Source organism: Spermophilus citellus (genome assembly GCF_964194105.1).
Source record: "Spermophilus citellus genome assembly, chromosome: X".
In the NCBI taxonomy this organism is placed as follows: Eukaryota; Metazoa; Chordata; class Mammalia; order Rodentia; family Sciuridae; genus Spermophilus; species Spermophilus citellus.
The window spans coordinates 144,592,924-144,605,738 of record NC_138190.1 but is presented as its reverse complement, the minus strand read 5'-3'; the positions used below and the strand labels follow the sequence as shown (position 1 = coordinate 144,605,738).

Genomic DNA, 12,815 nt, shown 5'->3' with positions numbered 1-12,815 from the left:
CAGTCCCCCCTTCCCCTGAAGAAAAGTGAGCAGAATCCACCATTTCTAAACACTTTCCGTCTCTTTGGCATTCATCTCAATATGATTGTTTGGAGGTCTGAAGGTCCAAGGCAAGGGTACTCTATTGATGTTGTGACTCTCCCAAGGTATAGAGTAGTTGTATAAATGTGTGTTCCTTACTGTCCTTTCTACCCCTTCTAGGGAGATGGGACCACCTCACCACCACCACAACCAGGAGGCCAGGAACAACCAGAGCTCCAGCAGGTTCTTCAGGTAACTGTCTGCCCTGAGGAGGGCAGTAAGGAGGGCCTTAGGGAGCCCCTTCAAGGATACTGTCCAAATGACCTGCTTATAGTTTAACCAGAAGACTGTATTCTTGTCTTTTGGGGCCTCCTGAAGTAAATGATTTTGACTTGGCTGATGCTTTGGATGATCGAAATGATCCAGATGATAGCCGCAGGAAACCAAATGTAGCAGGAGGAGGTAAGTTCCAGCTGACTGAAACCACAGGCCAACCCTGGTAGGTCGTATCTATCAGTATTTACCATCTGAGTCCTTAAAGCTGAAATTGAACATGACCAACACAGAGTCCTACACGTTAACATAAATAGCATATTTTAATGAGAAGTAACTATATTTGGCAAGAAAAAAACACCACTTAGTGAGAATAGTGGCATTATTTTACATTTTTGCAAATTTCTCTAATATCTGGCTTGATAGGAGACAACTGGATTCTCAAATGTAAATTTCAATTCAGTTGTGATATGTTGTGGGTGAAATACATGAAGAAAATCCAGCCTCATACAGATAGGTAGCTGGAAAAAGGAAAACATCTTTATAGACTTTTCCGTGTCAATATGGACATTCTTCTTCAGTAGCATACCAAAACTCAACTAGTAGTTGTTTATAGGTTAAGCACATTGTGGGAAACGTATCTTTGAGCTTTCCTCTCTCTGTTCCATTGAATCCCATGGGACTCTCTTGCCCTCTTAGTGGATCTTTTACCTATTTGTGGTTTTGTGACATTGCACATTGGTCACTTGGAAAACATTAATATTCTAAGATTTTTCCAGTTTCAAATAATGCCACACTTCATTATGCAAAACTCAAAGTAACATTTGTTAATATCACCACCTATGTCATTAGAAAAGGTCTTTGAGTATTGAGAAGCTATTAAATCACAGTGATGGATATAGGTTTTTGAGAATCCCAAGTTTTAGTTGAAATCATATTCTTGGCAATAAATACCATCAGTAGCCTTTCTGAATTGTTGAACTCATTTCATTGATTTTTCAAGAAAACATCAACTTGGTATAACTATAGTTGGTCCATCATTCATTCTATCCAATAAAAGTGGTCTCCTGTGACCCAAAGCAGCTAAGACCTTAGAATTGGAGCAGTCACACAGCTGCGTTTGTGAGAGAACTATAGTACTTCAAGTGCAACAGAAATGCCATAAGCATACTTTCCATTTCATCATGGAATATTCAAAGAGGTGTACTCAGTGGTTGAACTATATGTAATTAATAACTGTTCTGCTTCCTGTATTAGTTTTCTATTACTCCCATCACAAATTTTCAGAAACTTAGTTAAAAAAAAAAAGAAATAGCGAATGAAGATAATGCCCATTTGCCATCTTGAAATTTCCTTTAGTCAGTTAGGAAGCTGAGCTTTCTGTTCAGGGTTTCATAGAACTCCAATCAGGGTGTTGACCAGGGCTGGGGTCTCAAATTCCAACCTCATGTGGTTGCTAACAGTATATTTCCTTTCAGCTATTTGCTTCTTCAGGACCAGCAGGAGAAAGGCAGAGAGAGAGGGTTGAGAGGGAGAAGAGAGAAAGACTTGCATTTTTGCTTCTGATGTCTGAACTTGAGGGAAGATAAAACCTGTATTTAAGGGGTCACCTGATTAAGTCAGGCTCGCCCAGTGTAATTTTCCTTTTGATTACTGTATCTTAATTATGTTTGCAAAATCCCTTTACCTTTGCAATGTTAATATGACCTATGACCTAATCAAGGGAATGATATCCATCCACTTCATAGTCCCACTCACATTTGAAATGACTGGCTGTTATACAGGGCATGTACACACCAGCAGTGGGAAGTCTTGGGGCCCTCTTGGAATTTTGTCTACCATCTTCATCAAGGGATTTTTTTGTGTGGTTCTGGGGATTCAACCCAGGACCTTGCACATACTAGGCAAGTACTATTCCACTAGGCCATGCCCCCAGTGCCATCAACGACATTCTCAAGTGGAACTGGCAGCATTTTCTATTAATATTAATTAATGTTAACTAATATGAGTTTCTTGTTGCTAAAAGTGTTTTGTCATTGAAATGTATATTTTATTTTTTTCTAGGTTTTTCAGACAAGGATCTTGAAGACATATTAGGAGGTGGTGAATACAAACCTGATAAGAATAAAGGTAATAGTGTTGATTTGTTCAACTGTATTCCTATTCTGGTTAAAAAGGTGCTTATGCAGCAACCAGGCTAATTGAGCCATTCTTACTCAGCTTCTGGGAAATGAGAGATAGTACCCAGATACCCCAGCTTGCAAGTTGGAGTTCCCTTGCAGTGACATGGGCCATGAAACTCAAAGTTGCCTGTAAAAGTCACTTTGGAAAAGGTACACATTTCTCCTGCTGCCCTTTGAGCCAAGGTGCCTCCTGGACTGACGCTTCCATGCTAGCAGTAGCCTGTTTGTGAGGCAGTGCTGAGTGTAGAATGACCAAGGGCAGAACACATGTACAGAATGGCCTTCCCCAGAGAAAGCCTGCCCCTCCTGCTGTGCTTGAACCAAGGCTCATCCTGAAAAGGCTCCTAGCAAGTCACATATCTTTTTAAATACCTTTAGTGAAGTAGTTTAAGACTCACAGGCAGTTGTAACACTACTTCAGGGGAATCCCTCCTTGTGCACCCTGTACCCTTTCCCCCCTGAGGATAGGGTCATACAGAACCCAAGAACCTTGTCCAAACCAGGAAACTGACATCTGTGCAATACTGTGAAGTCATGGACATACCTTGTTCAGATTTCCTGTGTGTGCATGTGTATGTGTGTGTGTGTGTGTGTGTAGATCTGTGAAATTTTATCATGTGAATATTTGAGTCTCTATCACCACAATCAGGAGGCAGAATGGTTCCATCATATTATCCTTGAATACTCACACCCTCCCCAAGGCACTATATTTTTCATCCCCCCCCACAACTACCAATGATTTAAACCTTTTTTCATAGTGTGTGTCAAATCTGATGGTAAGTACAGAGGGGGTGTCAGCCAGACTTGTTAATGTGGTGAAACAACTTAGTGTTATAACTTGTAGCTGTAACTTGCTATGTCTGCAACTTGTGGTTGTAATGTGTTGTGCAAGTAACTTGTGATCACGTTAGGATGGTGAGTGGAGTTGGTTGTTAACACTTTGGTTATAACTGATTGTGATGGCATGTTGTTGTAACAGGCTAGGGGTGTGACAAGTTATGGGTGTAGCTGTAGCCCTGAGATGCCTCACAGTCCTGACTGTGGTACTGACATTTGCTTGTTTCTTGCAAGAACAGTGTGTCTTTCATGTGGGAGCATTGTTCTTTTGTGATTCAGGTACTATATTCAGAATCATCCTCAGAAATCCCTTTCCAGACAGTGTCATCTCTAGAAAAAAAACCCTAAGAGCCTCTAAATGAAACTCACAGGTGTCAGGAGAACATGGAACGTTTAAAGGGCAAACCCAGCAAATTAGCCAATTACTTCTGGGTGACAAATGGTATTTTCAGATGGGGAGATGAGGGCAGTAGTTGTGTGTGTAAGCATGCATGTGAGGGAAGGTCTGAATGGCATGTCAGGAGCTTTTCCTTATTAAAAGTAATTGTTTTAGCAAGGAAGAAATGTAAGGAAATTCTTTAATTAGGTTCACATTGGAACTTCTCTTGTAACGAATAATCAATTGTTAGCTTCAGTTATATCCTCTGTCATTATGGGTGTCAGTAAAAGAAGATCAAGGGGTCCCACCAGAAAGGACAAGTGTGAAACTGAAACATGATTATGACAAGCACACAATTATCTTCTCAGACACTATCCTTTACACAAAAACATGTTCATGCTGGGAGCAAAGGTAAAACCTCACATTTAAATAAATTATAAACTTCAGCATAAAGAGAACATCTGTTAATGCATTTCCAGCCTCATGTCCTAGGGAATAGATTCAGCTATACTTTAGTGTGTTTGTGAAACAATATATTATCTGTTATGTATTTTTTCCTCATGAAACCTTTTCCCTGGCCCTTTAGGATGCCCATATTTCATCTGGGTGAAAATGCCAGTCTTTTGTCAATAGGTCCTCTTACCTTGCCTAAGAGGGTGAACCCTCCCCCTCCCCCTTCACTCCCTCCCTGCCTAGTCTGGACTGGGATTTTTCCCCATTTCGGTCGATAGCTTCTTTGGTATTCCCCTGTCATTTGTATCTGAGTGCATGTAAGAAGCTTCTCCCATTGTGTTTCCTAGTGACATACTGATGGTTTCAGCTTTATGTCATGTGTGACCTAGGTTCTTTGCCTGTAGCTGGTTGCCCTCTCTCTGTTTGCTCACATGGAGATCAGAAGGAGGATACAAGCTCTGTCATATGTCTTCTTATAAGGCCCTAACCCCATCATGAGAGGTCTATGCTCAGGACCTAATAACCACCCAAAGACCCCACCTCCTAACAGCATCACAGTGGATGTCAAGACTTCGGCATATGAATTTGTGAGGGGTATACAAACATGTGACACATAGCACTAAGTATGCACACATAGCTATGGTTATTTTTAGGCTTAATTGTCTGTAGTTATATTAACCTAAACATTACTTCATACTTACATCTACTTGAATCTAGTGCCAAAAGGCTTATTTTGGTCTTGCTTGCTTACTTATCTGGAACTTGCCTCTCTGATGGTGAGAACCTGACTTCTACCATCTGTCATCCTGTTCCTTTCTTGCTTAGTTCAGCTATGCCTGTATATCAGTATAAGAATTCTCAGCCCATACCCCTTTGTTTCCCAGTTACTTAGACCATCTCCATCACCCCTATGCATTCAGTGTGGTTTTGCCATATGTTTATAATGGCTTAAATTCATTTGTCACTGTTGACATTCCATCCTGGGATTCCTCCACCCACTTAGTTCATGTTTTGTTTTGTTCTATTGTAAGTTCTTCTACACATTCCCTCTATAATCCTCAGTTATCCCTCCCTCCTTCAAGTCTTATCTGTCTTCTATTATTGTAAGCACTGATCTGTTCACCATCTCTATAGCTGTTTCTTTTCCAACATGCCGTGTCATTGCAATTGTATAGGATACAGCCTTTTCTGACTGGCTTCTTTCACTTAGCAGTATGCTAAGTTCATCCATATCTTTTCATAGCTTGTTTCATTTTAGTACTGAATAACAACCCATAGTAGAAATATACCACTATTTACCCATTCACCTCCAGCTGTTGGTGAATATGAATCAAGCTGCTTTAAACATTTACCCTACAGATTTTTGTGCAGGCGTACGTTTTCAGCTTACTTGGATAAATAGCTTAGGTGCGTGCTTGCTGGTTCATATGGCAAGTCTATGTTTAACTTTGCAAGAAACTGCCAAGCTGTCCTCTAAAGTGACAGTACTACTGTGCGTTCCCACCAGCAATGAATGAGAGTTCCTGTTGCTTCACATCTTTGTCAGTGATTGGTATTGTCAGTTTCTTTCTTTCTTTTTTTTTTTTTTTTAATTCAGACATTCTAATAGGTGTGTATTGCGTTCTGGTGGTTTTCTTTTGCATCCCCTTACTGGAGGCAGAACCTCACACATACCAGGCAAATGTTTCACCACTGAATTACACCCCAAACCATTGTTTATTTCTTATTTTATATTCTCTGGTGAAATTTGTTTATATTTTTCCCCAATTTAAAATTTAGGTGATTTGCATTCTTATTGTTGACATTTAATGAGCTCTTTATATAATCTGGACACAAATATTATGTATATGATTCTGCAAATATTTTTTCCCAGTTTGTGGTTTGTCTTTTCCTTTTCACTCTAGGGTTGTTTGTAGAATAAAGATACTAGTAATTTTATAAAGTTCAACTCATTCATTTTTTTCTTTTATCAATTATGCTTTGGTGATCTTTCCCTAAGTCTGCCAAGAGTTTTACAGTTTTACCCTTACATTTAAGACTTTTCTCCATTTTGAGTTCATTTATCTATGGTGTGAGATTAGGACATGATTTTTTCTTTGACATGTGGATATTCAGTTGCCTTAGCACTGTTTGTTGACAAGGCTATTGTCTCGATGGAGAAAGGTGTGACTATGCAGTCGAGGGGAGAAATAAAGAATGTCCACACACTAATGCCTTTTTCAGTGCTTTATTCACTCAAATTACTCAATACAGTTTCACTCTATAGGTTCTTAAGAAAACGACAATCCTTAATGCTGGGCACTGCAATAGACATAATCAATTCACAGCAAACAATTCTAGATTAATTCTAAGCACTGCAAACACACTTAATCATGACAGGCTCATGACAACTCCCTCTGTATGCTAAGCTCAAGTGCCAGATCTTAAGTCTCAAGCCTTAGGTTTTAAGTCAGGTAGGTGTCCACTCACTCAGACCATAGTGATCAGATCAGGAACCAAGGCAGGCTTCTCCTGGGGTGGAGCTGATGGCCCACTGGGGAGAGGGTCGTAGGGAGAAGTTGTGCCTCTCACCAGGGTCAAGATGTAGCTGTAGAGTTTGACAGCAGTGAGGACAACAACGCAGAGGATCACGCAAATGATGAGAAGAGTTGGGGTGTCAGTCCAGGTCCTCATCAGGCTCTCCAGCATGTGGGCATCAGTGTCAGCTGGCTGAAAGTCTGTTCATTTGCTCCATTATTTATGCTAAGTCTGGGGGCTTCTACCCACCCTTTGAATCCTTATCAGCCATTACTGCGTTTCTCAGTGACGTCTTTCATTCTGGGGTCAGGACATCTGGTCTAGTGGTTTCCACCCTGATCTCTTGCCTCTGACTTTATCAGGGTGAAGACAAATGACAAGTGACTTCACTCTGAGTTTTGTCAGGGTTGTGAAAAGTGACTTATTTTATCAGGCTATGCCTGATAACAATATTGGAGGGCTCTGTAGGTGTGCCTGGTGGGGACTGTAGTTTTATTTTAAAATGGTGTTAGGCTAAGGCCCTTCTTAGGTTAAGGCCATCCTTATAGCTATCCATTCCTCCTTTGAATCATCTTGGTTCCTTGGTTGAAAACCAGTTGACATAAATGTAAGTGTTCATGTGTAGAATCTTAGTTCTGCTCTAGTATCTCTATGGTTGTCCTTCATCCTGTACTAGACTCTGCTGGGCCTATATTTAGCTTCAGGATGACTAGGAATATGTAAAGACTTTTTTAAGCTCTCTGCAGTTGCTTCACCTCCCCATTTCCCTATTAGATCTTAGCCAGGTAACTGGTTGGTGTCTTGCTCAGGTGAAAGAAACTGCTGGCCTTCCCTATTCACTGAACTCCAAGATTTCTATGTTACCTGACAGTGCTCCAAGTCAAGTCTGTCTCCTTTGGCATCTGCAGCATGGTTGCTGGGTTTTATGGTATCCAGGGAACAATCTGTTAAAAGACCTAGGGGGAGGAAAAATGAGGGCAGTCCTGAGCAAAAATGCCTCTGACTCAAGCTGCTCTGACTGAAAGTAAAGCAGTTTCTAGTTTCTAAGGAGAGAGTGTGTTCTCCTCACTCTCTCATGTTAGAAGTCCTTTCCCCTTGTATATTTTGAAACTGGAATATTCTTTCTCCTTACCTCCCATCAATTCCAGGCTCTCATCTCCTCTCCATGGATTTTCCCCTAACCCCTTATCTGGTCTCCTTGATCCAGTTTGCCTTCCGTGCAGCTTCCAGAGAACCATCAAGAACATGAGTCTGATCATGTGTCACTCCTCTGTTTAAAGGTACTGCATAATAATGAACAAATAGCCCAGTTAAAACTGAGTGTAACATTTGAATAGACTCTTCATAGAGGAGATTATTATATTCAAAATCAATGTTTTTCAAGGAAATACACATTAAAATCACAATAATATACTACAACTCACCTATCAGAATAGCTAAAATGAAAAGAAAATACTGATAATATCAGATGTTGATAAGGATGTGAGACAACTGAAATTCTCATGCATTGTTGGTAAAATTTCTTAGAAAACTAAACATACACCTACCTAGTGACCCAACAATTTTAGAAATGAGGGCTATGTAAAAAATATAAACCTGTTGATCCTGTGATTCACATTAGGGGTGGGATCATGGCATGGGATGAAACATGTGAGGGAGCCCAGGACTTCCCAGAAGGTGTGGGTAAGGGTGCAGTGTGAGGGTAGGTGAACTCTGTGTCTGACCTGTAAATCCAGCTTTCTCTCAGTTGAGCTTCAGGGTGCTTGTGGGAGATGGGGTAGCAGAAGTAACAGGAAGTTTCTGTGTGACCTCAGTCCTGTCTTCTACTACACTGAAGCTCGGTCCTTAAGGGTGCTGGTATATTGTAGCCTTTTCATAAAGTGATTACCTTACCTTGACCTTCCTCTGGTCCTTGTGTCTGTTCTCAATTGACAGAACATCATGGCAGGAGAGTGTGGCAGAGGGAGGCAGCTCACATGATCAGGAAGCAGAGAGACTCCACTTACCAGATACAGAATATATACCCCAAAGGCATGCCCCCAATAATGACCTCCTCTCACTACACCCCACCTGCCTCAGTTAATTACCACTCAGTTAATCCATCAGGGATTAATTCAGTGATTAGGTTAAGGTCATAACCCAATCATTTCTCCTCTAAACTTTGCACTATCTCACACGTGAGCTTTTGGGGGACACCTGACATCCAAAACAATACACTTTATTTATTAATTTAATTTTATTTTGCACTTCTGCCATTTAATTTTAGATAATGAAATACATTTATAAACTATCTGAAAGCCCAAACTGTGTCTCATCAAAGTCCAGAATACTCACAAATGTATTTAAACACTGGAACATCTTCCGCTCACAGTTCTAGATACAGTTATCCTTCTGTTATATGACTCTCTGTGTCCTTGGCAACTGAATGTGTCATTCCTCACCATGAGCCAGGGCTTGGGCTCCTATCAGAGAATGACATCTACATGCATTGTGTCTTTGCCTCCCCAGGTGTGTGACTGTATAGAACTCAAGGCTGTGTATGTGTGCATTGTTGTTTTTGTATTTGAGCTGCTGGGGTGTCTGACACCTACTTTGAAAATGGGGCTTATTCACAATGTGTTAGTCCATTTTCTATTGCTGTAACAGAATAACTAAGAATGGGTAATTAATAAAGGAAAGATGTTGATTTACCTCACAGTTCTGGAGGCTAGAAGCTTGAGATTGGACAACCCCCTCTAGTAAGGCCCCATGTTGTATTATAATAGGGCAGAAAAGTAGAAGTGCAAGTAGACACCTACAGATGAGTCAAAACACAGTATTAACAACCTGCTCTTGTGCTAACTAATCCATCCCCAGGACAAAAGACTTAATCCTTTTTCAAGACCTAATCATGTCTTAAAGGCCCCATCTCCCAGCACTACCAGTGGCAATCAGATTACAACACCAGTTTCCAAGGGGACAAACCATATTGAAACCATTGCATACAACTTTCTCACTGAGCCAGTGCCTCCTGTTCTACAGGGTCCCTATAACTATGGTGGTCAGCATAATTGTAGCTGCCCTCATAGCGGTGGTGGTTGCTACATCTACAGGGTTCCTGTAGCTCTGGGACCTGATGTGGCAGGTGCTCACTGTTGCTACAGTGGCTATCGTTAGATCAGAGGTTCCTAGAGCTATAGCAGTCTGTGCCACTATTTATATGCCTAGATACCTGTGCTGAAAGCAAGTTGCAGCATGAAGTACACTGTATAGGGAAATTTCTGGTGTGACAGAAGAGTACCATAGTCCCTTTGCTATATAATTATGAGCTCAGAAGGCAGGTGCGATAAAATGTACTGTATTAGAAAATGAAGATCTTGCCAATGACTTGTGAAATAGCCTCTTGGAGAGAAATAGATCGTATGGGGCTTACATATTTACAAGTTTTCTAGAATTCTTTAAAAAAAGGGTGTACATATGTAAAAAATTATGGAAAAAAGTTGTTTGTTGTTGTGCCATCTAGGGAGAAGGGCCAATAATACTTTGGAATATAAACTGGAAGTTCTTTTTCTATGCACAAATATACATTTGTAAAGAAGTGTGTCTGTGATCATTGTATTCTTTTACCACCAGTTTTTATTCAACCATGCTCTATTGTTGAAATGTGTTCTATAATACCCTCTCAGTGACAACATAATATTATGTTATACCATCATGTCTTTAACCAGCTACCTGTTTTTGTACAGAGAGGTTCCCCCAGCTTTTGCTACTGTACACAGACAGTGTCAAGATGAGCATTGTCATGCTGAATATGCAAAAGCACAGTTGTTTCTCTCAGTTAAATTCCTAACAGTCAAATTGCTAGGTCATAGAAGGTATCCGTTTTTAAAGATGAGACTTTGCATTAAGGTTGTACCATCTTGCATTTCAACCATAAGGAAGCAAGTAGATACCTTTTTTCTTAGACCTTTGCCTCCATCAACATCACGGTTTTGTAATCTCTGTAAAATCATTCAGAGCAAAACACTGTCCTGTTCAAATTTGCATTTTTTTTAATTCAAAAGAAGTGAAACTTTTTATATGTCTTATTGGACAATATATTTTGTGAATTGCCTGTCCATGTCTTGGCCCAATTTTCTCATAGGTTGGTAAGGGTTCATTTTACATTATGGATTAGGAATCCTTTTTGCATATATTCTAAAAAGATTTCATTTATTCACTCAAATAACTTTGCATTTTTTCTACTTTTTAGCTTTTATGAATGTTGCTGTTATGAATATTGGCATACAAGTTTTTATGTGGACGTATGTCTTGAATATATATCTGTCTTGGTCTGTTTTCTGTTGGTGTGACTGATGATCACAGACTGGGTAATTTTTTTTGGGGGGGGTAATTTGTTAAGAATAGAGGTTTATCAAAGGATGATTGTTCTCTCTGATATGTGGACGCTAAACCACAAAAAAGAAGGGTAGGGAAGAGAAGAATAGAATCCATTGGATTAGACAATGGGTAGGGAGGGGAGAGGGGAATAGGAAGAACAACAGAATTAAATGGACATAACTTTCCTAGCCTTGTATTTGAATACACAACCATGGTAACTCTACATCATGAACAACCACATGAACAGGATCGTAATTAGAATAAGTTGTCCTTCATGTATGTGTAATATGCCAAAATACATTCTACTGTCATACATACATAAGTAAAAATAACAAATAAAAAAGAATCGAGGTTTATTTAGTACCAAGTTCTGGAGGCTGGGAAGTCTAACGGCATGATGCTGACATATGCTCATCATCTGATTAGGGCTTTCTTGCTGGATCATGACATGGCTGAGGCCTTCATGTGGCAGGACAGAATGAACATGGTAGCCTTGGTCTCTCTTACTCTTTTTCTTTTTTTAATTTTTGTTCTTTTAGTTATACATGACAGTGGAGTGTATTTTGACATATTGTATATACATGGAATGGGTTATTAATAAAGGAAAGATGTTTATTTACCTTACAGTTCTGGAGGCTGGAACTGCCCATTCTTGGGCTTGTACATGATGTGGAGATTCACTGATCATGTATTCATATATGAGCATAGGACAGTTGTGTCCAGTGCATTTTACTGTCTTTCCCATTCCCATCCCATCCTCTTCCCTTTCTTCCCCTTTGTCTAATCCACTGAACCTACAGCCTCCCTCCCTGGCCTTCTTTTAATCAGTCCACTAATGCCATCATGGGGACCCACCCTCCTGACCCCATCTAACCTTGATTACCCCCCTGAATATCCCACCTCCAAATACCATTGACATATGACTTTGGGGATTAAGTTTCCAGTACATGGATTCCTGGGGGTACTTTCAAATGGTTTAACAGTTGTCCTTACTAATGTATAAGAGAATTTCAGTTTTCCTCATCCTTTTCTTTCTCCTTTCTTCCTTTTTGTGGCATTTCATTATGATTTTGGGGTGCCTTTCCTGAGTTACATGGACTGATTTTTCAGGTGTTTATTGGCTATTTGTGTGTCTTTTTGGCCATCAAATCCTTTGCCTATTTTTATTTTTTATATTTTATTAAATATTTTTATTTGTAGATGGACACAATACCTTTATTTCATTTGTTTTTATTTATTTTATGTGGTACTGAGAATCAAACCCAGTGCCTCACACATGCAAGGCAAGCACTCTACCACTGAGCCACAACCCCGGCCCCAGCCTTTGCCAATTTTTAAATTTAATTATTGGTCTTATTATTGAGTTGTTAGGAATTCTTTATATATCCTCAATACAAGTCTCTTATCAGATATATAATTTACCAATATTTTCTCCCATTCTATGAGCCATCTTTCACTTTCTTGATGATGTCCTTTGAAACACAAAACGTTTTTAATTTTTATAAAATTCAGTTTATTTTTCCTTTTGTTGCTTGTTCTCTTAATACTAAAGTTTTTACATGTGGTACACTATTTCCCATTTTGTGTTTCCTGCTTTATGATAATGTTTGAAAGTCATTCCTTACCCCTAAGATAATATAAATGTTGTCCTAAAATTTCTTTTAGTGCTTTTATGGCTTCATCCATTTTATTTTTATTGGGAACTCATTTTCTTGGATGGTACTGAGATGTATCACTTTATTTTATGCTGGTGGTTTTTTTTTTTTTTGCTTGTCCCAAGACCATCTTTTGAG

At 39.6% G+C, this 12,815-nt stretch overlaps 1 protein-coding gene across 5 annotated transcripts in view; it reads left to right on the top strand.

The window, feature by feature from the left end:
• CD99L2 (CD99 molecule like 2) overlaps positions 1-12,815 on the top strand; it is a 118,693-nt gene that overhangs the window by 81,035 nt on the left and 24,843 nt on the right. For all 5 annotated transcript variants that reach the window (XM_081277616.1, XM_081277613.1, XM_081277615.1 and 2 more), the window contains exons 4-6: positions 202-273; positions 400-483; positions 2,359-2,424. In XM_081277616.1, the coding sequence (XP_081133742.1) occupies positions 202-273; positions 400-483; positions 2,359-2,424 (222 nt within the window). The remainder of the gene's footprint in view (positions 1-201; positions 274-399; positions 484-2,358; positions 2,425-12,815) is intronic.